The sequence below is a fragment of the Pagrus pagrus genome (genome assembly GCF_965226575.1).
Source record: "Pagrus pagrus genome assembly, chromosome: 11".
Taxonomy (NCBI): Eukaryota; Metazoa; Chordata; class Actinopteri; order Spariformes; family Sparidae; genus Pagrus; species Pagrus pagrus.
Genome location: NC_140195.1, coordinates 9082524 through 9106748, shown reverse-complemented (window position 1 = coordinate 9106748; position 24225 = coordinate 9082524). Strand labels below are relative to the sequence as shown.

General features: G+C 39.2%; 2 protein-coding genes across 2 annotated transcripts; both read right to left on the bottom strand.

Moving 5' to 3' along the window:
* Nucleotides 1–3421: 3421 nt before the first annotated feature.
* On the bottom strand, nt 3422–14580 carry LOC311264738 (putative chitinase 10; the record flags this gene model as incomplete). Its single annotated transcript, XM_084365829.1, has 20 exons — nt 14499–14580; nt 14388–14414; nt 14082–14286; nt 13951–14007; nt 13691–13856; nt 13488–13612; nt 13277–13400; nt 12342–12524; nt 12069–12185; nt 11808–11940; nt 10701–10967; nt 6734–6938; nt 6595–6645; nt 6160–6310; nt 5957–6081; nt 5747–5870; nt 4961–5143; nt 4706–4822; nt 4452–4584; nt 3422–3696 (listed from the first exon to the last, which is right to left on the bottom strand). Exons 1-20 carry the CDS (start codon nt 14551–14553, stop codon nt 3422–3424), a joined length of 2823 nt encoding a protein of 940 aa, XP_084221955.1. The 5' UTR covers nt 14554–14580.
* Nucleotides 14581–17883: 3303 nt separating this feature from the next.
* Nucleotides 17884–23663, bottom strand: LOC311265365 (acidic mammalian chitinase-like). Its single transcript, XM_084366947.1, has 11 exons — nt 23619–23663; nt 23508–23534; nt 23202–23406; nt 23071–23127; nt 22812–22977; nt 22609–22733; nt 22398–22521; nt 19759–19941; nt 19497–19613; nt 19231–19363; nt 17884–18209 (listed from the first exon to the last, which is right to left on the bottom strand). Exons 1-11 carry the CDS (start codon nt 23641–23643, stop codon nt 17929–17931), a joined length of 1443 nt encoding a protein of 480 aa, XP_084223073.1. The 5' UTR covers nt 23644–23663; the 3' UTR covers nt 17884–17928.
* Between the last annotated feature and the right edge of the window lie 562 nt (nt 23664–24225).

Sequence of the window (24225 nt, the reverse complement as noted above, 5' to 3'; positions counted from 1 at the left end):
GCAGTCATCAGTTTTAATATGCAAGTCAGATTTCTCTAGAGCTACGTTTTGACTTAACTATGTCGTTCAAGACCATAATGGTTGGCAAACAAAATTCAATATCTGTACAGAGTGACCAGAAAGATGTTAATACTTGCCATATCCAGAAATAACTGCTAATAGACTTTCTGATGTCAACAAATATGTTAATAACGTCACGATATGATGTAAAGTTTGTCAAATTACAATAATTGTTAAAGACAAAGTAACAATACATGAACAGAGCAAGTCGGTAGAATGAGCAACAGCAGTATCATCATGTACGGCACATCTAATTACACAGTGGTTGAATAACAAAGAAGAGACACACCCCACAAAAGGTTAGCTTCAGGGACAAAGGAAGCAATGATTGACTGATATGCAATGAAAAGTGTAATCAAAAAGGCATTTGCTAATACAGGGTTTTAAAGCACAACAAAAATGCACACACACCCACTTTGGTACACACCTACCACCTTGTTGTTTTTTCTTTCTATGGAAAAACAGCACTGTGTATTTTGTTATTAAAACAGCGTTAGTTCTTACTTTTCCCTCTGTTTGAATAGACATTCTATAGGTTTCAGGGTTGAGCTATGTGACCTATCTGTTAATCTGCAGGTTAAGTTAACTTGAAATCTTGTGTATTTTGGAAGCCTCGGTTGACAGACAAATCTGGAAACCTGACAAGTAAACAACTATGTTGAGTTGATTTGCAGCATGATTCAAAACTACTTGTGGCTTGCAAGTTCAGTCATGGCTCAGTGGTCTTTGTAAAATACTTGTTGCTGCACCCTGTTGCTGCACCCTGACTAGGTTAGGTAATATTTGCATATGGTTTCACCATCACTTTTTTTCCACCTGGGCGCTTAAAACCAGTAAAAGATCTGAGATAAAACAGCACAATCGGATTTCTTTAATGTGAGATAACCAACACAATTATCTACCTTTGGCATATAATTGTGTATTAATTAACAACCATATCCCTCTTAAAAAGAAGCTGAGAAAACAGATGGCTAGGTTAGCTGTAACTAAGTTAAACAAACAAATGTGTGTTGTGTTGAAGATATGTTATCACTGTGTGGCAATCCTTTTAAAAGTACATGTAAATTTGAAGGGGCTGCTCAGGTGGGGTGTGTTTAGTGTTTGTGGGAAGTTCTGACTTGCAAAAACAGCATTATCAAAACAACATAATCAAACTTAAAGAAAAACAATAAGCATAAAAGGGGTTACCTACATCTTTTATATTCTTGCATGAAAAATGAAATGAAGTGCCATGAAAAACCAGCCTGACTCTCTCAAGGAGGTAAGTTTGTTTTTCTGATTGACATAAACGGCCCAGAAGTCAAGTATCACACATATTCTTGATGAGAATAATCAGCTGCTCCCATCTGCCTTCAATAGGCATAGGCTGTTATTTTATAAACCTACTATAAGTCTATGTAAAAAGAGTTTACAGGAAGTGAAAACATTGAGGAGGTGTTGCGACAAGTATCAAAAAGTTGGAATAGGATTTAACCATCTAACCAAATTTATAATGTATGCTGAACTCAATTTGCCATTTAATTTTGGGGGACGGTGATGTGTGATCATTAAGAATAATATGTGTTATGCCTATTTTTGATTTTTTTTGTTTTCCTTTTTTTCTCTCTCACTTTCCATGCCAGCCTCTGTTAAAAGGGTTGAATGTTCATCATGTGTGTTGCTCGCAGGTGAACACATAACAAAGGTGCAGCAGAGAGTTATTCAGGACATTCTGTACACAGATGATTTATCATATATTTTGTCTGGGTGTATAATTTAGCGCTTTTCTTTTTGCAATTAAGATGCCATTCATGTACGTATGTCGCCACACCTGCACCTTGTTGTTAAATTTAAGGACAACAAGAACGTCAGAGCACTTATATACTTATTGTATGTCATAATTCAGATAATTGGCAGCATCAAAGTACAGCTGTAACTAAAGGGAAGCAACATTCTTTTGAGGGCATACCAGCTCAGGTTAACTTCCTACAAGGAAGTGTGACATTAAGCTTAAGGTCAGGTATTTGATAACAGATGACATATGTTTTTTTAACTACTGTTTTTAAAAAAGTAAAATAAATGATGCACGTTTACAAAATACTCAAATTCCAACATTAACAGTTTTACAGCCACAAGCTGTATGGGAAAAAAAAAACATTCATGAAGTTTGCTTCTGTAATGAATTTATCATAGGTCTTCTGAAAATATGACCAAATCTACAAAATATACACATAGTAATTCTAATATTTGGTCAAATGTCCCTTGGCCATTTTAACCTCTATTAGGTGCTTTTCATAGCCATCCACAAGCTTCTAGTAGTCCACTTACTTTTCTTGTGAGCTCTAACATGTGTTTTAAATGAATGCTTGTCATCCAGCCAAATGCCCAGAATTTTGTAGTCCGTGACGTGCTCGATTTGGTTTCTCTTTAGTGACTGAATGCTACAGAGGTAGTGGTCTAATTGGTCTACGCCCAAAAAGCCCCTCACACACTTTGAATCACACGAGGCATGGTAAACTTCAAGATTGAAGTCCTAAATGAAAAAGAAAGTTCCTTTGTAAGTTAGACCCCCTTTAATTCAGAAATAGAGATGGAGACATGAGTTGATGGAGAGGGTATAGTAATGCCTCTCAGAGATTTGACCACTTTCTGGAATTGTGCTGAGGTATTCTCACAGTCAGACAGATTTTTCAAAGAGTAGGTAGATTTAGCCCTTTTCACCACTACAAGTATTTTCTAAGACGTCTAAAAGTTTGGCAGTTCCCATCTCCACCGGTGGATCTAGCCAGCGCCCAAGCTTTATTTATTTGTGAAATAGTCTCACCTATCAAACCTAAAAAATACCTGAGTCCGTCCCTTTATCCGCACCAAAAGTTCATGGGGTCTATTCTGGGCAGAGACCCATCCTACATCCAAGTTTTGTGGAAGTCTATTTAGTAGTTTATGTGTTATCCCGCTGACAAACCGATCAACAAACAACATAGAAACAAATGGACACGAGTGACAACAGCGGCGATATCAACCTTAGATGCTTTTTATTATAATATACACTACAGCCCATTATGATAATAGTACATTTTTTGTATAATTTGTGTTATACTGTAATGGAAAGACAACCAAAAGCTTACACTCTTCTAAGGATCACTGTGTGTTTAATGTGATTGATATGGTTTAATTAGCTGTCTTTAGGTGGGAAAAAAGTTCCAATTTGAAGGTAAAGAGTTGCATTTAGAAAAAATAAATTCCTACAAGTAATACATTCCCATTGTTAAATGAACTTAACACAAAAAACACTCTAAAATTGTAGATAAAAAGAATGGTGATCTTTGCTCGTTGCTGACAGATATAGGAGCTTGCGGAATATAAAATGATGTGCAAGCTTTTAGGGCCAGTCACAGCACTTGCAGCTATCTCGAAAGACCAAATTAGTTTGACAGTTTTGGATCCAGGTAATGCCGTAAGCACAACTGTAAAAGGAACTTGGAGCATCAGGTTTGGCATAAAGCCCAGCAGTCTTTGTTGCACAGAAGTTGTCTGGGATGTCGGATGAAGCAGTGGTTGTAGGTGTCGGACCAAATGTAGTTTGAGGTGGATCTTTTGTGGTAGACAGGGTCCCTGGATTTGCGGTGGTTTCTGGTGTGGGAAGGGGAGGAAGATCTGTAAAAGAGATTGTAAACTGTTAGCAGTCTGCACAGTCAAGACAAGTCTGCAGAAGTCAAGAGATTAATGCTCTGTGGAACATAACAGACATTTTATCTCGCAATATACACCTATAAGACACAAAAGTAAAAGGACTAACTGATTAAGGGAAACACATTGGTCACCTTGGTGCCTGTTACCTGACAAGCACCAAAATGGCAATGCCCCCCTTGAGCAGGAATGGCAGGAAAACTGCTCATGAATGGCCTGAGGAACATCACAAAGATGTCAAGGCATTGACCTGGCCTCCAAATTCCCCAAATCCAAATTGGATTGAACGTCTTATCCGAAAAAGTCCAATCAATTGAGGCCCCACTTAGCACTCCATTGATCTCAATGGATGCGCTGCCAACACCCTGGTACCACAGAATGACCCCAGAGGTCTTGTGTTCAAACCTTGACAGGTCAGAACCAAGTCCACTCAAATGGATTGGAAGGCCAGGTCAGTGCCTCAAGTTCTTTGCCACCATTCTTAGGCCAGTCCTGAGCAGTTTCTGCATTTTTCCTCCGTCGGATGCCACTGGTATTAAGTAGTGATGTTGCCATGAGAGGTTTTACTTAGTATTTATTAGGTGGGCTTGTATGGTCCACATGAATGCCAGAACCCAAGGTTTCCAAGCAGAACATTGTAGTGTAAGGCGATGGTCAATGTTATTGACTTCAAATCCTAGTCCTTTTTGGATTGGCCTGAACGTTGTGTAATATTTTCTTACCTGGAACTAAAAGTGAGCGTAGGTGGTTGATGAGGGGATAGTTTCCCTGTCCACAGAACTGTCCATTGAAGTCATCCAGATCCAGAGACCAGACAAAAGCTCCTCCAATTCTGTTGTCTTTTAGGTAACCGACCTAAACAAATAACAATAGAAAAAATTTAAACAACAATGTACTGTATGCGCTTTAACATCATATCTAACAGGACATAGACATCTGGTATTAATTGATTAACACTTTTATTGACTTTGACTACCTTAGTTGTTAAACTTTCTTTGTTGTCATATCCAACCCACTCATTTTGTTTGAAGGCATACGGAACTTTCTGGTCCGCAATCAAGTGGACAGTGGCCCCTTGAAGAAAAGTGCAAATCTGACAAAAGGGTGAAATTTCCAATTAAACCAATGGATTTAAGCTCTGTGGTGACTTCATAAAAATCCTTTTTAGATTTTATCAGTGACACTGACAAAACATTGACAGTTAAACTCAAAGAATCGTTGCCAGTTTCACCTCATAATAGGACAGAACTCCAGCCTGCTTGGTGAAAGTACCAGCAGAAGGAGGACCACTGGCTGGTGCGCCAACCTGACTGGACTGAGTAGACAGTCGAAATGCTCTCCCGTATGTAGCAATGCCCATGTTTAGTTTTTCTACAGGTGCTCCCTTGTCCTGCCAATACCTCATGGCAAAGTCCTGAAATGTGAATAGAGATACGCAGCCGTCAAATTTCAAATGTAGCACAAATGTTAACTTAACTTTCAGAAATCAACAAAAGACAATGCACATTAATGCATCTTTCCATTCACAACTTTAAGGAAAAATATTAGAAGATATAAGAGTAACAATAATATTAATATTATTATTATAACAGTTGGTGGCACTAATTCTCTACCATTGTGGAAGAAGAAGGTACAATGAGATGACATAATTAAAAGAGTGGCAGTCAAACCTCAAACAAAGAAAAGGCCAGATGGAAATAGGACATTTTTGTTTGATTTGTGTATTATTTGAGGAATGTTGCAGCCCGCTCATAGGTAATCACAGATCTTTATGTATTCCTCTACTGCTACTGTTTACCTTTCAAGTGGAGCGGAAACTTCAGTGGACTGATAAAGTCACATGCTTCATGTACACCATAAGTAAGTATTGGAAATATTTCAATGTTCATTTTTAAATTACCAGTGATTCCACTCATGTTTTTGTATGTGCAACTGAAATTACGCTTAAAAACAGATGAATTGAAATGCACTAACTGGAATTGGATTATGCAGATAAGAAATTAATCCCTGTACTCACAGTATTGAAGTAAACATGGTCCCAAATGTCTTGGGATCCCTTGTATAAGGGGCTATGATGTCCTGTCACACTCTCCCAGGTGCCATGAAAGTCATACGTCATGACATTAATGAAGTCCACGTACCTTATGAAATGCATGTTAGATCAAATTCACCAAAACATGATAAGAGATATTATGGGGAAAATATTGGGAACAATATATCAGTGTACTTTGCCATCTCTGCGATTTCATAAGCAGCATCAATGGTTCTTATCCCAGCAGACACAGCAGTAGAGATCATTAATCTGGGCCGGCCAGTTGCTGTTCCCTCAGCTGCATAAGCCTCTAGCAGCTCCTGTAGGATCATGGGAAAGTCACTTAATGGTTCTGTCAAATATAAGTTGAGCACCAAAACAGTAATTCTGAATCTGACCTTGCATAACACTGTGAATCTCTGCTTGTCCTCTGCAGCAGGGTATTCCCAGTCCAGATCAAGTCCATCAAAACCATGTTTTCTCAGTAGCTCGATAGAAGACTGGACAAATGTGTTTCTGTTGGCTTGTGTTGACACCACTGTAGTGAATCTGGATCACAAAATATTTTTTAATGCTACCAATAATACTGACCACTTAGACATTCACACACTTGTGTGATTATTTTCCAGCAACCTTGGTTTGTTTCACATAATGTAATGAATGTATCAGGTATAAATAAATTGCCATTATTATATAGTTTCCAACAAATTGTGTCACATTTTGTTTGCACCTGCTCATGAAATTATGTTTATTTTGTTATCAGTTACCAGCATCTCACATTTTTGCACGTGCAATGGCACAATTAGGGCATAAATGTTCTTGTAGTAACTTACTTTCCTGAGCTCCAGCCACCAACTACTAACAAGATTTTCAGCAGTGGATTTCTGCAGGGGCATAAAGTTTAGAAAAAAGCATTCAACAAACACAAAATTCAACATAATTTCCATCATACTTAAAGGTCAAAACACTGACCTGGTTTTGAGTCCATTAAAAGATTCATAGTTTTGTATATCAGTTTCAGTTCTGGGAACCAGCTCATGTTGGTCGTTGATGGCAGAAAAGGCATAGATCAGATGGGTACACATGTTTGGATCGATATCTGAGACCTGGGTCTTCCCATCCTCAGTTCTGTACTCAGCAAAGCTGTTATAATAACACACCAGCCTGGTGGAGGAGGCTGAAGCATGTAGGAAAACCATGGCATTTTAATTTCTTTTTTTGAAGACATCAATTATATCAGGATCCTTGTTTACGAACAATTATTGGCTTAGGGACATTATATAACCTCTAGAAGTATTATTGATTATGAGAAATGCATGTCATAAACTTACCCAAGCTGGCAATGAGCAAGCAGAGACCTTCAAAAGAGACCGATTTGGTCAGTGTGGGGTTAAAAAACATACTTAAAAAGTCAGTTCATGCAATTACAATTATTAACGCTTCTAGTTTTGTGTTTTGTTAGATTAGAATAGCCAACATTTATATTGCGTGTTACTAAGGGAAAATTACTATTCTTGTGTGAATACCACCTAATAAGGCCCATACTAAGCAAAGCATATTAAGATTGTAAATCTTGTACAACAGCTTAGCTTAGTCATAGTAATAGTAGGAAGTTATTGAAGGAAATATGGCTGAGTAGTTTTAGAATATGGCCATGCAGAGTAAAGCCTTTATAATGACTAATAAAGAGCAAATTTTCTAACTACAGTTTTAGACTGTAAAACAAACAAACTGTGAAACAAAACAAACATTATCTCTGGCAGGGCTAACCAGTGGAGGTAAATAAGAAAATATGTGTTATGTGTTGATGTAATTTGGGTAAACTGCCCCCTGATGGAAACATTTAATTGACTGTCATGCCTTACCTGCAGTTAGAGTGAGCCTGTACATTTTCTTTACTGTGTGGATAAGCAGAAATAGAAATAGATGTCTTATTGCAGCAAAAAAAACCAAAACAATAAAAAAAATCAAGTCAGATTGTGGCCATACACATACCACAACAGATCATGTGTTGTGAAAAAAATGTTGCATAGCACATGGTTAATACTAAGCATACAGGGCTCAACATTAGCACCAGCAACTATCCAAATGCGGGTAAAATATGCAAGCGGCTGGTAGATTTGCTTTACTCACCAGCCAAAAAACAGACGAGAAAATAATACATTTTGCACCCTGTAATTTGAAACTAAACTGAGAATACTGGCAGGAAAATGGACCTCTGCCATCACATAGTTGAACCGGCTTAAAAAATATTTTCTCAGTGATCAAACAGCCTCTGGAATCATTGAAGAAACTTAAAAAGTCATAATCAAAACTTTAAAATTGATTGAATTGAAAAAAAGCAACTGTGTGACTGTGATCAGGATGCCCCTGTAAAAAGGTGAACCAACCCTGAATAAATACAGATTTTAAAAAAAAATCTGTAGCTTCAACTCTCCTCCCTGAAATGTAGTTAAACTAGCAAGTTAGTGGGGAATAGAGCATGTATAGCAATATATATAGGATCAACTAAGTGGATATGTGGTTAAGTAAAATCAAATTAAAAGGAATACTTACAATGATATCAGTGAAAGAAGCATATACTGTCTCTACTCTGATGGATGAGCGATGAATGTCTGGCTGTGAAGCTTTGAAGTGTGTAGACAGCTGACGGGGTGTGGCAGTTAATATACGGTTAGGATAATTAATGTTACCTAATGCCAGACTCTGAATTCCAGTTGAATTAATTGAAACCATTTCTCATTTTGGTTTGCACCCACTGGGCAATTTTCGTACCCATATTTATTATTTATTAATAATACACTGCCCACACCATTTATAATTACACTGTTTATATTTGTACATAGTATGTATATACGAATCTATTTCTATTTACCTTTTTATTATGTTTATTTTTTACTATTATTATTGTTTATTGTAATATGACTGTCCTTTGGCTGCTACCACCATGTTTAAATTTCTTCCTGTTAGGACAGGGACTGAGAACCCTGTAGTCATCAGTTTTAATATACAAAATTTAAGATTACTCAAAGGCTAACTTTTGAGCTAACTTTGTAGTTCAAAATGGCTGGCAAACAGCACAGTGGTCACATTTCACATTATAATTTCACCGCGAAAGCTTTTTTATTGTGGAATTTAGAGCAGAGAGAAATGAAATGCATAATTGAACCGTACCAAACTGTAGACGATCCTCCACCTCTGTGCTATGTCTTGACACATTGTGGTGTTGTTGTAATGGACTGCATTATATTGAAAGTTTCTTAAACCCTGCCTATCAATAGAAACAATAACATCAAAACACCTTACAATACAGTTATAGCCATTAGCCAAGTCTATATTTATGTAAGCAGCATTGAATCATACCAGTTACACCCTCACTAGGTTATAGGCAATATTAACATACTTTGTAATATCACTTTTTTCTATCTTGGCCCTTAAATGCTAAAACCCATTAAAGCACTTGAGTTAAAACAGCACAACCAGAATTGTTCAGTACGAAATAATCAACACTGCATTACCTTTGTGTTAATTTACAACCCTATTGCTCATAAAAAAGAAGCTGAGAAAACAGATTAACAGGCCTGAGTTGGCTGTAACTAAGTTAAACAAACAGATATGCAGGTTTTTGTTGAAGATATGTTATCTCGGTGTGGCAATCCTAGAGAGTAGATTGGAAGGGGCTGCTTGGATGCAGTATTTTAGTGCTTGTGGGAAGTTTTGACTTGCAAAAACAACATTACAAATCAAACTTAAAAGAAAAACAATAGGCAAAATAAGGGGTAGCTTAATGCATTGAGGAGACGTTACAACAGTATTAAAACTTTTTTTTTAACTGTCTAACCAAATTTATACTGTACAGCAAATTCAATTAAAATCTAGTTTGTGTTTACTTGACACTATAAAGTAGCTAGAATTGAGTTTTGGGGGATAGTGACGTGTGATCATTAAGAATAATGTGTTCTGTAATCTCACATTCCTTGCTAGCTTCTGTTTATACAATCACAAGCTGGTGTGGCGACATACATAAATGGCATCTTAATGCAAAAAGAAAAGTGCTACCTTATACACCAGCAAAGATATCTGCAAATTCAAGCCCAGTGAGCAGAATGTCCTTAATCGCCCACTGCTGCACCTTGGATATGCATCTCCCTGCAAGTCACACAGGCCCACCTTGTTGTTAAATTTAAGGTCAACAAGAACGTCAGAGCAAGTGCGTGACATACACACTGCTATACCTGTTTTGTGAAGATGACAAGTTTCTAATCTCATAATTCAGATACTTGGCAGCATTCCAGTAATGCTAACTAAATGGAGGCAGGGCATAACAATTACATACAAGGAGAGTCTTGCTACTGACAGGAATGAAGTTTGACAATAAGCTTTGTAAGGCAGTTGAAAGTAGTTGACAAATGGTTAAGTTCACTGCTGTGAAAGTACAATAAATGATTTGCATTTACAAAATCTTCAGATTCTAACATTAGCATATTTACAGTATAGCCAAAAGCTTATTTTTGTATCTTTGGTAAAAGTTTTAAAAATCAGCTGGAGGTTAGTGTGACAGACCGACAAACAAACAAATGGACACAGCTGACAACATAACATCTTTGACCGAGGTATCTACCTTGGATGTTTTTATTATAGTAAGTATACATTAGTATACACTGTGACCATTATGAATACAGTAGTATAGACACCCGGAAGCTAATGCTCTTGCAAGGATCACCATTGTGTGTTTAATGCAATACATAAGGTCTAATTAGCTATCCTTTGTGGAAAAAAGTCGTAATTCAGATTTGAAGGTAATCAGTTGCATTTAAGTACCCCATTCCCATTGTTAAATGAAAATAACAGAAAAGGACTAATGAAATTGAATGGTGATTTTTGCCCAGTAAGAGCTTGTTGAATGTAAAATGATATGCAAGCCTTTAGGGCCAGCCACAGCACTTGCAGCTATCTCGAAAGACCAAAGTAGCTGGGCAGTGTTGGATCCAGGTGATACCATTGGCACAATTGTAAAAGGAACCTGGGGCATCAGGTTTGGCATAAACCCCACCAGGCTTTGTTGCACAGAAGTTGTTGGGACTGTCTGTGGGTTTTGATGGAGTGATTGTAGGTCTAGGACGAGGTGTGGTTTGAGGTGGATCTACGTTGGTAGACGGGGTCCCTGGATTTGTCGGGGTGTCTGGTGTGGGAAGGGGAGGAAGATCTGTGAAATAAATGGTAAATTATTAGCAGTCTACACAGTCAACGTTAACAGAAGTCAAGAGATATATCTCTGTGGATTATAAAGGAAATATTTTAACTCCCAAAAGTTTTAACAGTAGAAGGACTAACTGTTGAAGTGATCACATTGGTCATCTTGTTACAATGCAATGTCATACTAGAAACTCTGGGGTCTGGAATATATGTGTGCCACTTGACACGCACCAAAAACTAAGTACATCCCCTCATGGCAACAGCACTCATAAAATGGCAATGACCCACTTTTCAACAGCCAAAAGACTGTCTGTCTACCATGAAAAAAGGTTTCAGAGCGGCACCAACATTTTGCTGATCTGAAAGCAACATCTGATGTAGTGATGTGACTATATGATGGCTCTCGTGCCCGTGGAAAAGCAAACCTGTTCTTGGAAGGTTCACAGGTTGATCCAGCTCTGAACCAGCATTTGGTTTGCTTTGGTCATAAGGGGTTAGAATTCAAGGCAATGACCTGACCTCCAAATTCCCCAGATCGGATGTAAAGTCTCTGGGAGGTACCCGAAGTAGTCCAATCAACTGAGGCCCCACTTTGCAATCCACAGAACTCAAAGCACCATCCGCCAACGCCCTGGTACGGTTAGGTTTTCACAGATCATGCATGTCCAATGATTGCTCGAATGGATTGGCATTTGGGGAATTCGGAGGCGGAGGGTGTAATAGGTCTGCAAGGGTGTTCAGGTGGTTGGTAATGTCAAGTGGCATCCACATGAATGCTAGAACCCAAGGTTTCCATCCAACAAGATGATCAGCGTTCTTCACTTCACATCAGTGTGTAATTCTTTCTTACTTGGAGCTAAAAGAGAGCGTAGGTGGCTGATGAGGGGATAGTTTCCCTGTCCACAGGACTGTCCATTAAAGTCATCCAGATCCAGAGCCCAGACAAAAGCTCCTCCAAATCTGTTGACTTTTAGGTAACTGACCTGAACAAAATAGAAAAACCTCAACAACGATGTACTTATGCACTTTAACATTGCAATCACATGACCTAGACATCAGGTAGGCCTAACTTGCAAAATAATTGAGCAACACTTTAATTGACTTTGACTACCTTAGTTGCAAAACTTTCTTTGTTGTCATATCCAACCCACTCATTTTGTTTGATGGCATACGGAACTTTCTGGTCCGCAATCAAGTGGACAGTGGCCCCTTGAAGAAAACCACAAATCTGAAGAAAGAGTTACATTTTAAAATTCAAACCAATGTATTAATGCTCTCTATGATGACTTCATAATAAAACCACTTTTTATATTTATCAGCAACATAGTTACTTGTAAGAAAATTAGACTGACAGTTAAACTCAAAGAATTGTTGTCAGTTTCACCTCATAATAGGACCAGAAGCCGGCCTCCCTGGTAAAAGTTCCAGCAGAAGCAGCACCACTGGCTGGAGCTCCAACCTGACTGGATTGGGTGGGAAGTCGAAATGCTCTCCCGTATGTGGCAAAGCCCATGTTTAGTTTTTCTACAGGTGCTCCCTTGTCCCTCCAATACCTCATGGCAAAGTCCTGAAATGTGAATAGAAAGAGTTATGCAGAGGTCAAATGTAGTGCAAATTTTAAATTGGCAAAAAAAACATCGAAATAATTTGTTTTTCCGTCTGCAACTTTTATGTGACAGTCGGTGGTGATGGTTCTCCAGATGTGGTCCATTAAGCCATTGCAGAAGAAGATGGCGCAATGAGAAGATGTGATTAAAAGATATAAAATGAAAAACATAAAATGAAAGAAAACAGGATGTGCTGGAAGTTGGTCGATAGTTTATGTCAATGGGCTCCGTTTCTATATTAACCTTTGCTACTGTTGCTCTCTGTTATTGGAGCAGAGAGAGGCATTTGAGAAAGTCACATCCTTTTGTCGCAGCAAATCTGACCTTCAGGACCTGAGTCCTTCAGACAGAAATCCACAGCAGCATTAAACAACTGTATCGGCCTGTATAGGCAACAGAGATACGGGGAAGGTCTCATCTTAATATAATAACCTCCTCAATGATTGTCAGTATTTCACTTTACATTGCTCCAGTGGAGCAGAAAGTTCAGTGGACGATTAATCCCATGCTTTATGTCATTGTCAGGAGTGATTGGCAAAAATGTGCAATATTTCATCGTCTTTACTTTCCCAGTGTTTCCAATCATTTTTTTGTATGTGCCGATTGAAAATACATTTAAAAACATGTGGATGGAAATGCATGTACTGAGAAAGCAACCAAAAGACAGTTGAAATTAGATAATCCAGCTAAAAAACTGAATTCCGGTACTCACAGTATTCAAGTAAACATGATCCCCAACATCTTGGGATCCCTTGTATAAGGGGCTCTGATGTCCTGTCATACTCTCCCAGGTGCCATGAAAGTCATACGTCATGACATTAATAAAGTCCACGTACCTGATAAAATGCAAGTTAGATCAAATTCACCAAATCATCATAAGAGCATATCATTGGGATCATGTGTGGATTAATAATTCAGTGTACTTTGAAATCTCTGCGATTTCATAACCAGCATCAATGGTTCCTTTCCCAGCAGACACGGCAGCAGAGATCATTAATCTGGGACGGCCAGTTGCTGTTCCCTCAGCTGCATAAGCCTCTAGGAGTTCCTGTAGGATCAATGGAAAGTCACTTCATGCTTCTGTTAAACGTAAGTTGAGCACCAGGACAGTAATTCTGAATCTGACCTTGCATAGCAATGTGAATTTCTGCTTGTCCTCCAGAGGACTTCCTCTTGCAGCGGGGTATTCCCAGTCCAGGTCAAGTCCATCAAAACCATGTTTTCTCAGTAGTTTGATAGAAGACTGGACAAATGTGTTTCTGTTGGCTTGTGTTGACACCATTGTAGTGAATCTGGATAGCATTCAGGGAAAGAAAGGTGTTCTAAAGAAGATTGTCCATACAGTACATTGATCTTTATTGATATTTGTTGTGATAAATATCTTACTTTTGAGTCCCAAAGTTCCAGCCTCCGACTGCCAAGAGGGTTTTTAGATTTACATTCCTGTGGGAATATCCAAATTAAGTATCTAGCTATGATGATTTTTCAGAGATAATGCTTGAAAGTTCTGGACAGACCTCTGTTTGAGTCCATTAAAGGATTTATAGAGTTGCTCATCATTCCACTCTATGGTGACCAGCTCATTTGCCCCATTGATACCAGAAAAGGCATAGATCAGGTGGGTACACAGGTTTGGCTCAATGTTTAGAGGCATAAACTTCCCCCTGCCAGGTCGGTACTGGGACCAGTTGGTGAAATAACACACCAGTCTGGAGGATGAGACTAATCATTGGAATGACAATTATTTCATTAATCTTTGATGAATAATCAATGACTCAACATTTAACAATGATTCTTTGCTCAATTGTAGAGTAATGACTCACCCAAACTGCCAAGACAAAGACAGAGACCTTCAAAATTACAGGTTTAGTTAATAAATATCAGGTTAAAACTGATTTTAAGAAACCATTTTAAAGCTTTTCTTCGTGCCTTACCTGCAATTAGAATTAACTTGTTCATGGTGGTTGTACGTGGATGAGCTCTTGTCATGCCAAAAAATTCCAGTGAATGGGTCAGGGGTTGTCTTTGTCTTTGTCTTACTGATGAAGAAATAAACAAACCATGACAATCATTAACCAGGAACAAATATGGTCTAACCAAAAGGTTAGCACACTAACCTGTTGCTTCATCGTTAACCAAATAACAGAGAACATTTTATCATATTCTGTTGTTTTAAGAAATCTCTCAGGACACGTGTGGAAGACACGGGGTCTCCATTGGCTGCACATGAACAAACCAACTTGTGAGCATCTCTCTACTCTGATGGATGGGCGATGAATGTCTGTCTGTGAAGCTTTGAATTGGGTAGACAGCTGACGAGGTGTGGCAGTTGATATACGGTCAGGATAATTAATTTTAACAAATGCCAGACCCTGAATTCCAGTTGAATTCACTGAAACAGCATGATACCACCATTTTAAATTTCTTCCTCTTAGGACAGGGACTGAGAACCCTGCAGTCATCAGTTTCTATATGCAAAACTCATTAAGATTACTCAAGGGCTAACTTTTGAGCTAACTTTGTAGTTCAAAATGGCTGGCAAACAGCACAGTGGTCAAATTTCACATTATAATTTCACCATGAAAGCTTTTTTATTGTGGAATTTAGAGCAGAGAGAAATGAAATGCAGAGTTGAACCAGAGATGCTGTAATTTACAACCCTATTGCTCATAAAAAAGAAGCTGAGAAAACAGATTAACAGGGCTGAGTTGGCTGTAACTAAGTTAAACCAACAGATATGCAGGTTTTTGTTGAAGATATGTTATCTCTGTGTGGCAATCCTAGAGAGTAGATTGGAAGGGGCTGCTTGGATGCAGTATTTTAGTGCTTGTGGGGAGTTTTGACTTGCAAAAACAACATTACAAATCAAACTTAAAAGAAAAACCATAAGCAAATGAAGGGGTAGGTTACATTTTTTTTATTCTAGCATGAGAAATGGAATGAAATGCAAAGCCTTGGACATAAAGTCAAATATCACAAATATTCTAAATCTGAGGGAAGTAGACTCATAATCAATTACTCTTAACTGTCTTCAGCATGTAAAACACAATGCATGCTTGTATCATTTGCGTTCTTGTGCATACACACTGTGATTCAACGTGAAAAGAGTTAAAGGAACTTAATACATTGAGATGTTACAACAAGTATTAAAAGTTGGAATAGGATTTAACTGTCTAAAGAAATTTATACTGTACAGTTTACAATCTAGTTTGTGTTTACTTGACACTATAAAGTAGCTGGAATTGAGTTTTGGGAGATAGTGATGTGTGATCATTAAGAATGTGTTTTATGCTTTTTTTTGGTTTGTTTGTTGGGTTTGTTTTCCTTTATCTCTCTAACCTTTTTATTTTATACTTATTTTGTACTTCAGATACTACTCTATAACCTCTGTGATTATGAACAAGTTTCTTCTCTTCTTTGGCTAGAAGAGAAGAAACTTGTTCATAATCACAGAGGTTATAGAGTAGTATCTGAAGTACACATAAAATAAATTAATTGATGGTCAGGCTTCATCTGTCCATTTTGAGGGGGGGATACAAATTCTGGCAGACAGGTTGACTGTCTGAAATAATATGTCTCCCCCCATATCTTTGGCTAGAAGAGAGGAAACTTGTTCATAATCACAGAGGTTATAGAGTAGTATCTTAAGTACACATAAAATAAATCATTCAAAGGTCAGGCTTCATCTGTCCATTATAGTACATTTCGAGTGAAGTAGATTTAATAGATGTAATTGAAGCCAGAAAACAATCACAGTAATCTTGATTTTGGATATCGACGTTTATTTAGTTCGACAAATTCCATACCAAGACTTGAATTACAGCGTGTTATATGTCAATCACATGAGGAAATTATTGCCTTGGTTTTTCCGTTCAGTACGGAGTACGACGCTAGGACGTACAAGAGAATAAAAGCATTTATTTTGATGGGTGAGCCATGTTGCAAAACCTCTTAGATAATTACAACACCAGAACATTGACTTAAACAGTGCAATTGTTGTTAGTTTTAATTTACTTGGATGAAAGCAAGCGCAGCACTGTTTCCGCCTTCGCTGAATGAATGCGCGCTCCCGCGGCCAGGGGAAACAGTTTCTGTCGGGGATACCTACATTGGCACGACACCGGCTTGTGTGAGGGCCCACTGGTTAGCGTGTGTTATTTTACTGGTAACCAAAAGATATTTGATTTAATTCATTTGTGTTTATTGTTGTGAGGTGAAAGTAGAGGAAATAATTCATGACGTTGTTATAAGAGAAGGTTAAAGGAACACCTGAATTTCATTTAAAATCTTTGGAGTATAAAGTAAGCCTATTGAATTTCATAAGAGCTGAAGTGGCTATTTCCTATACTGAACACTACTAAGCTAGACAATTTCTGTGTCTAATACTTTTGTTTTGAAGAGTATCTGATTTTGGAGGGAGTCATGCTATGCAGGGTCGAGGTGAAGTCTGAACAAGTGAGTCTTGAGTCTTGCGTTGCGTCCTTTGAGAGGAAAGACCGGATCCTGTGGTTGTTGTAGAGGGCAAATCTGCAGGATCGGGCCACCGCGGTGATATTGGGGTTGCAGGATAGTCGATTAAGGCGATACCATGACGTCCTCGACAGTAACTGACAGGTCCATGTGAGAGCAGTCTTTCCCTGGGATCAAGAGGAGTTCAGTTTTACTAAGGTTGAGCTTGAAGTAATGCACAGTTGTCCAAGCGGAGATGTCTGCCAGACATTCCGAGATGCGTGTTGCAACGTGGGTATTGGAGGATGGGGGAAAACGCAGAGGATAAGTCGAGGAGAATGAGGACTGATGAGTGGGACGAGTCTCTGGCGGCATGGAGTGACTCAGTCACTGTGAGGAAGGCCGTCTCAGTGGTGTGAACAGTCCTGAAGCCTGACTAATTAGGATCAAGGAGGTCATTTTTTGAAAGATAGGAGGACAGTTGGTTGTAGACGGCGCGTTCCAGGGTTTTAGAGAGGAATGAAAGAACCGACAAACAAACAAATGGACACGGTTGACAACATAACATCTTTGACGGAGGTATCAACCTTGGATGTTTTTATTATCATAAGTATACATTAGTGTACACCATGACCATTATGATAATACAATAATAAATTGTAAAAGAAAGACACCCAGAAGCTAATGGTCTTGCAAGGCTCACTATTGTTTGTTTAATGCAATACTTAAGGTTTAATTAGCTATCCTGAGTGGAAAAAGGTCGTAATTCAGATTTGAAGGTAATCAGTTGCATTTAAGTACCCCATTCCCATTGTTAAATGAAATTAACAGAAAAAGACTAATGAAATTGTAAATAAAAGAATGGTGATTTTTGCCTAGTAAGAGCTTGTGGAAGGTAAAATGATATGCAAGCCTTTAGGGCCGGCCACAGCACTTGCAGCTATCTCGAAAGACCAAAGTAGCTGGGCAGTGTTGGATCCAGGTCATGCCATTGGCGCAATTGTAAAAGGAACCTGGGGCATCAGGTATGGGATAAACCCCACCAGGCTTTGTTGCACAGAAGTTGTTAGGACTGTCTGTGGGTTTTGATGGAGTGATTGTAGGTCTAGGACGAGGTGTGGTTTGAGGTGGATCAACGTTGGTAGACGGGGTCCCTGGATTTGTCCTGGTTTCTGGTGTGGGAAGGGGAGGAAGATCTGTGAAATAAATGGTAAATTATTAGCAGTCTACACAGTCAACATTAACAGAAGTTAAGAGATTTATCTCTGGATTATAAAGGAAATATTTTAACTCCCAAAAGTTTTAACAGTAGAAGGACTAACTGGTGAAGTGATCACATTGATCATCTTGTTACAATGCAATGTCATACTGGAAACTCTGGGGTCTGGAATATATGTGTGCCACTTGACACGCACCAAAAACTGCAGCAGACAAGTACATCCCCTCATGGCAACAGCACTCAACAGCACTCAGCACTTACAAAATGGCAATGACCCACTTTTCAACAGCCAAAAGACTGTCTGTCTACCATGAAAAAAGGTTCCAGAGTGGCACCAACATTTTGCTAGTCTGAAAGCAACATCTGATGTAATGATGTAACTATATGATGGCTCTTGTGCCCGTGGAAAAGCAAACCTGTTCTTGGAAGGTTCACAGGTTGATCCAGCTCTGAACCAGCCTTTGGTTTGCTTTGGTCATAAGGGGTTAGAATTCAAGGCAATGACCTGACCTCCAAATTCCCCAGATCCAGATTGGATTGAAAGTCTGGGATGTACCCGAACAAGTCCAATCAATTGAGGCCCCACTTTGCAATCCACAAAACTCAAAGGACCCACCGTCCTGGTACCAGACACCTCAGAACACAGCAGAGGTCCTGCGTCCATGTCTGGACAGGTCAGAACCAAGTCCAGTCTACGGTTAGGTTTTCAAAGATCCAGCATGTCCAATGATTGCTCGAATGGACTGGAATTTGGAGGCCAGGTCAGATCCTCAAGTTCTTTGTCTTTTTCAGGCTAGTTCTGAGCAGTTTTTGCAGCAGTTGTCCTGCTTGGGGTGCCACTGTGTTGCGCTAACGTGAGGGGGTGTAATAGGTCTGCAAGGGTGTTCAGGTGGGTGGTACTGTCAAATGGCATCCACATGAATGCTAGAACCCAAGGTTTCCACCCAACAAGATGATCAGTGTTCTTCACTTCACATCAGTGTGTAATTCTTTCTTACCTGGAGCTAAAAGAGAGCGTAGGTGGCTGATGAGGGGATAGTTTCCCTGTCCACAGGACTGTCCGTTAAAGTCATCCAGATCCAGAGCCCAGACAAAAGCTCCTCCAAATCTGTTGTCTTTTAGGTAACTGACCTGAACAAATAACAATAGAAAAACCTCAACAAGGATGTACGTATGCACTTTAACATTGCAATCATATGACCTAGACATCAGGTAGGCCTAACTTGCAAAATAATTGAGCAACACTTTAATTGACTTTGACTACCTTAGTTGCAAAACTTTCTTTGTTGTCATATCCAACCCACTCATTTTGTTTAATGGCATACGGAACTTTCTGGTCCGCAATCAAGTGGACAGTGGCCCCTTGAAGAAAACCACAAATCTGAAGAAAGAGTTACATTTTAAAATTCAAACCAATGTATTAATGCTCTCTGTGAATAAAACCACTTTTTGTATTATCAGCAACATAGTTACTTATAAGAAAATTAGACTGACAGTTAAACCCAAAGAATTGTTGCCAGTTTCACCTCATAATAGGACCAGAAGCCGGCCTCCCTGGTAAAAGTTCCAGCAGAAGCAGCACCACTGGCTGGAGCTCCAACCTGACTGGATTGGGTGGACAGTCGAAATGCTCTCCCGTATGTGGCAAAGCCCATGTTAAGTTTTTCTACAGGTGCTCCGTTGTCCCGCCAATACCTCATGGCAAAGTCCTGAAATGTGAATAGAAAGAGTTATGCAGAGGTCAAATTTCAACGTAGTGCAAATTTTAAATCAGCAAAAGAAAGTCCCAAATAATTTGTTTTTATTAGTTTTGCTTTTATGTGATAGTCGGTGGTGATGGTTTTCCAGATGTGGTCCATTAAGCGATTGCAGAAGAAGATTGCGCAATGAGATTGAAATTAAAAGAGCGGCCATCAGTTATGTCACTCCATTTCTATACTAACATTTGCTACTGTTGCTCTCTGTTATTGGAGCAGAGAGAGGCATTTGAGAAAGTCACATCCTTTGGACTGTCGCAGGAAATCTGACCTTCAGGACCTGAGTCCTTCAGACAGAAATCCACAGTACAGCAGCATTAAACAACTGTATAGGCTTGTGTAGGCAACTGAGAGATACAGAGAAGGTCTCATCTTAATATAATAACCTCCTGAATGTTTGTCAGTATTTCACTTTACATTGCTCCAGTGGAGCAGAAAGTTCAGTGGATGATTAATTCCCATGCTTTATGTCATTGTCAGGATTAATTGATAATCAATATTAATAATATTAATTAATATTTCATCGTCTTTACTTTCCCAGTGTTTCCAGTCAATTTTTTTTGTATGTGCGAATTGAAAATACAGTAGGTACTACTTCAAAGTGGCCATTTCACTCGCGGGGAGCGAGATTCACGCAACGCGTGAAATGTCAGTGACAACTGTAGCCACTAGGTGGAAGCATAGTACTGAATTGCAGCTCAAACGATTTTGGGACGATTCCACATTTGACCACAATGTAGCTGCAATGGAGAGTGGCGCTGTTTCAGGCTACAGGTAGAGTGAATGGAGAGGGGGACTGCTAAACCGTATCAGATTGATTCAGACTGATTGTTTCACAGCGGTGGGACACCTCAATTATCTGGGTGACCTTGGATAATCACTTGTGCTTTCTTTGTTTTACAGTAGAGCTAAAATATGGACATTAGTTGTTTTTTAAGGAACATTTGTTTACTGGTAAAATTGCCGACCTGAATTATTGTCCCAGTCCGCCCCCGTGAGCCTATATCACGGCCTGACTGGATGTTGCTTAAATATAAGAATAGTCTATAATAATATCAGATACCCTAAAGACATCTGAGGTTGTAATTTCGCTCGCTCGCTCGCTCGCTGCAGCCACGGCTAATAAGCGGAGGCAGAAACAATTACGCACAGCCTACAGAAGTTTCAACGTCCATATGAGTCTTATCAGTTCCATAATTCAGAGAGGATTTTTACTCAACGAAAAAATGTATAAAGATCAGTTTTTAGGTTGAAGACACGAGAGCAGCACGTATGTCCAGACGCTGATGTGTGTCAGCTGGGGCAGCGGGTCGGTGATAAATAAGACACATGAGACCATTGCGACTGATGTATAGCTCCCCTGGTAGCGCAGCTCCCTCAGTAAGCAGAATAATCCGCTAGGATGAGTTCGAGTCTCACTATAGGCAGTAGGCCTACCTTTAGTTAATGTGTTTTTTCTTTTCTCATCATCATCATCATTATGATCACATATGGCTCCAAGTTTGAGCAAATAAATGAGCAAATGAGCATTAATTCTCCGCCGGGCCGCGGCACCAGCTTTCCTGCTTGTGTACATAAAATACATTCAATTCTGACACCACAACTGTAGCGTACCGAATATCAATAGATGATAACCAGAAAAAAAAAAACCTTCTATTGATCTGATTCACCGGCTTCATGGACGTCGGAACTATTTTCTGAGAGGGGGGGCGGGGGAAGCACGCACTTTTATCGATTAAGGATTTGATTTGAAGTTATTTTATAATGGCGTGCAGTTATAAGAGAACTAGATGGATGAACACGGCATCTTTATTGTTAAGAAAATGAAACTTTGATCACTAAATCAAGCCATTTAAGGAACATAACAGCATTGGCGGCGTTTCCCAGATTCGATCGTTCTTCAGGACTTAAGAAGGCTCTTAAGAAGGGTTCGGCTAAGAAGGAGCGCTAAGATGCGGGTGTTTCCCAGACGCGTTCTTAACTACCTTCTTAGGAAAACCTTAAGATCAAGCCAAAGAAGCTTATTCTCTTAGAGGGAGCTGTCCACCGCGGTGCTGCTGAAACTGAATCAAGCGATGCCAGGCAAATCGATCACCCACCTCTTTATCAGCGCATAAGTCACACACAGCGCCCCGTGCCCCCCACCCACCCACCCAGGTGCAATTAGGCTACGCATGTATCGTGTGTGTGTGTGTGTGTGTGTGTGGGCGGGGTGTGGTTGCGGGTGTGTTGACGGCCGCGTAGTGCTTTTTAGTGCGCGTGAATCACGCGTGAACTCGGCCACAACGAAGTAGTACCTACTGTACATTTAAAAACATATGGATGGAAACGCATTTACTGAGAACGAAACCAAAAAACAGAGTTGAAATTAGATAATCCATCTTAAAAAAATGAATCCCGGTACTCACAGTATTCAAGTAAACATGATCCCCAACGTCTTGGGATCCATTGTATAAGGGGCTATGATGTCCTGTCACACTCTCCCAGGTGCCATGAAAGTCATACGTCATGACATTAATAAAGTCCACGTACCTGATGAAATGCAAGTTAGATCAAATTCACCAAAACATCATAAGAGCATATCATTGGGATCATGTGTGAATTAATAATTCAGTGTACTTTGAAATCTCTGCGATTTCATAACCAGCATCAATGGTTCCTTTCCCAGCAGACACGGCAGCAGAGATCATTAATCTGGGACGGCCAGTTGCTGTTCCCTCAGCTGCATAAGCCTCTAGGAGTTCCTGTAGGATCAATGGAAAGTCACTTCATGCTTCTGTTAAACGTAAGTTGAGCACCAGGACAGTAATTCTGAATCTGACCTTGCATAACAATGTGAATTTCTGCTTGTCCTCCAGAGGACTTCCTCTTGCAGCGGGGTATTCCCAGTCCAGGTCAAGTCCATCGAAACCATGTTTTCTCAGTAGTTTGATAGAAGACTGGACAAATGTGTTTCTGTTGGCTTGTGTTGACACCATTGTAGTGAATCTGGATAGCATTCAGGGAAAGTGAGGTGTTTAAAGAAGATTGTACATACAGTACATTGATCTTTATTGATATTTTTTCTGATAAATATCTTACTTTTGAGTCCCAAAGTTCCAGCCTCCGACTGCCAAGAGTGTTTTTAGATTTACATTCCTGTGGGAATATCCAAATTAAGTATCTAGCTATGATGATTTTTCAGAGATAATGCTTGAAGGTTCTGGACAGACCTCTGTTTGAGTCCATTAAAGGATTTATAGAGTTGCTCATCATTCCACTCTATGGTGACCAGCTCATTTGCCCCGTTGATACCAGAAAAGGCATAGATCAGGTGGGTACACAGGTTTGGCTCAATGTTTAGAGGCATAAACTTCCCCCTGCCAGGGCGGTACTGGGACCAGTTGGTGAAATAACACACCAGTCTGGAGGATGAGACTAATCATTGGAATAACAATTATTTCATTAATCTTTGATGAATAATTAATCACTCAACATTTAACAATTATTCTGTGATCAATAGTAGAGTAATGACTTACCCAAACTGCCAAGACAAAGACAGAGACCTTCAAAGTTACAGGTTTAGTTAGTAACTATCAGGCAAAAACTGATTTTAAGAAACCATTTTAAAGCTTTTCTTCGTGCCTTACCTGCAATTAGAAATAGCTTGTTCATGGTGGTTGTACCTGGATGAGCTCTTGTCATATCAAAAAAATCCAGTGAATGGTTCAGGGTTTGTCTTTGTCTTTATATTACTGATGAAAAAATAAACAAACCGTGACAATCATTAACCAGGAACAAACCAAAAGGTTAGCACACTAACCTGTTGCTTCATCATTAAACAAATAACAGAAATTGTGAAAAATGAAACTTTTTTTATCATATTCTGTTGTTTTAAGAAGTTTCTCAGGACACATGCAGAAGACACTGGGTCTCCATTGGCTGCACAGAAACAAACCAACTTGTGAGCATTACCTAAAACTTATTCTGTCCATTCTTTTTTTACTCTTTGGTCTGTCTGACATTAAAATCGATCCTGTCTTGCACTGATTGGCATGATCAGTTCTACAGTTTCTTTTAAAAAAAGTCTATCTCTACTTTCTAAACTGTCGAAAAACCACCCCAGACTTTGTCTTGTGGTGTTAAAGTATGTTTGCCATTTCATTTTTTAATGTTCCTGGAGAATTTTAGTGGCCTTGAGGTCAGATAACTGGGGATAATGCGATCATCTTCTGTTTCTTTTGACTTCAGACAGAC

What these genes read in the sequence shown, in the direction of transcription:
- LOC311265365 (XM_084366947.1), bottom strand. Translation starts at nt 23,643, where the DNA reads ATGAACAAGCTATTTCTAATTGCAG. An exon ending in GCTTCTGGTCCTATTATGAG is followed by an intron (nt 19,614 to 19,758) that starts GTGAAACTGGCA and finishes CTCTTTCTTCAG; the next exon opens with ATTTGTGGTTTTCTTCAAGG. An exon ending in AAGAAAGTTTTGCAACTAAG is followed by an intron (nt 19,364 to 19,496) that starts GTAGTCAAAGTC and finishes TTATTTGTTCAG; the next exon opens with GTCAGTTACCTAAAAGACAA.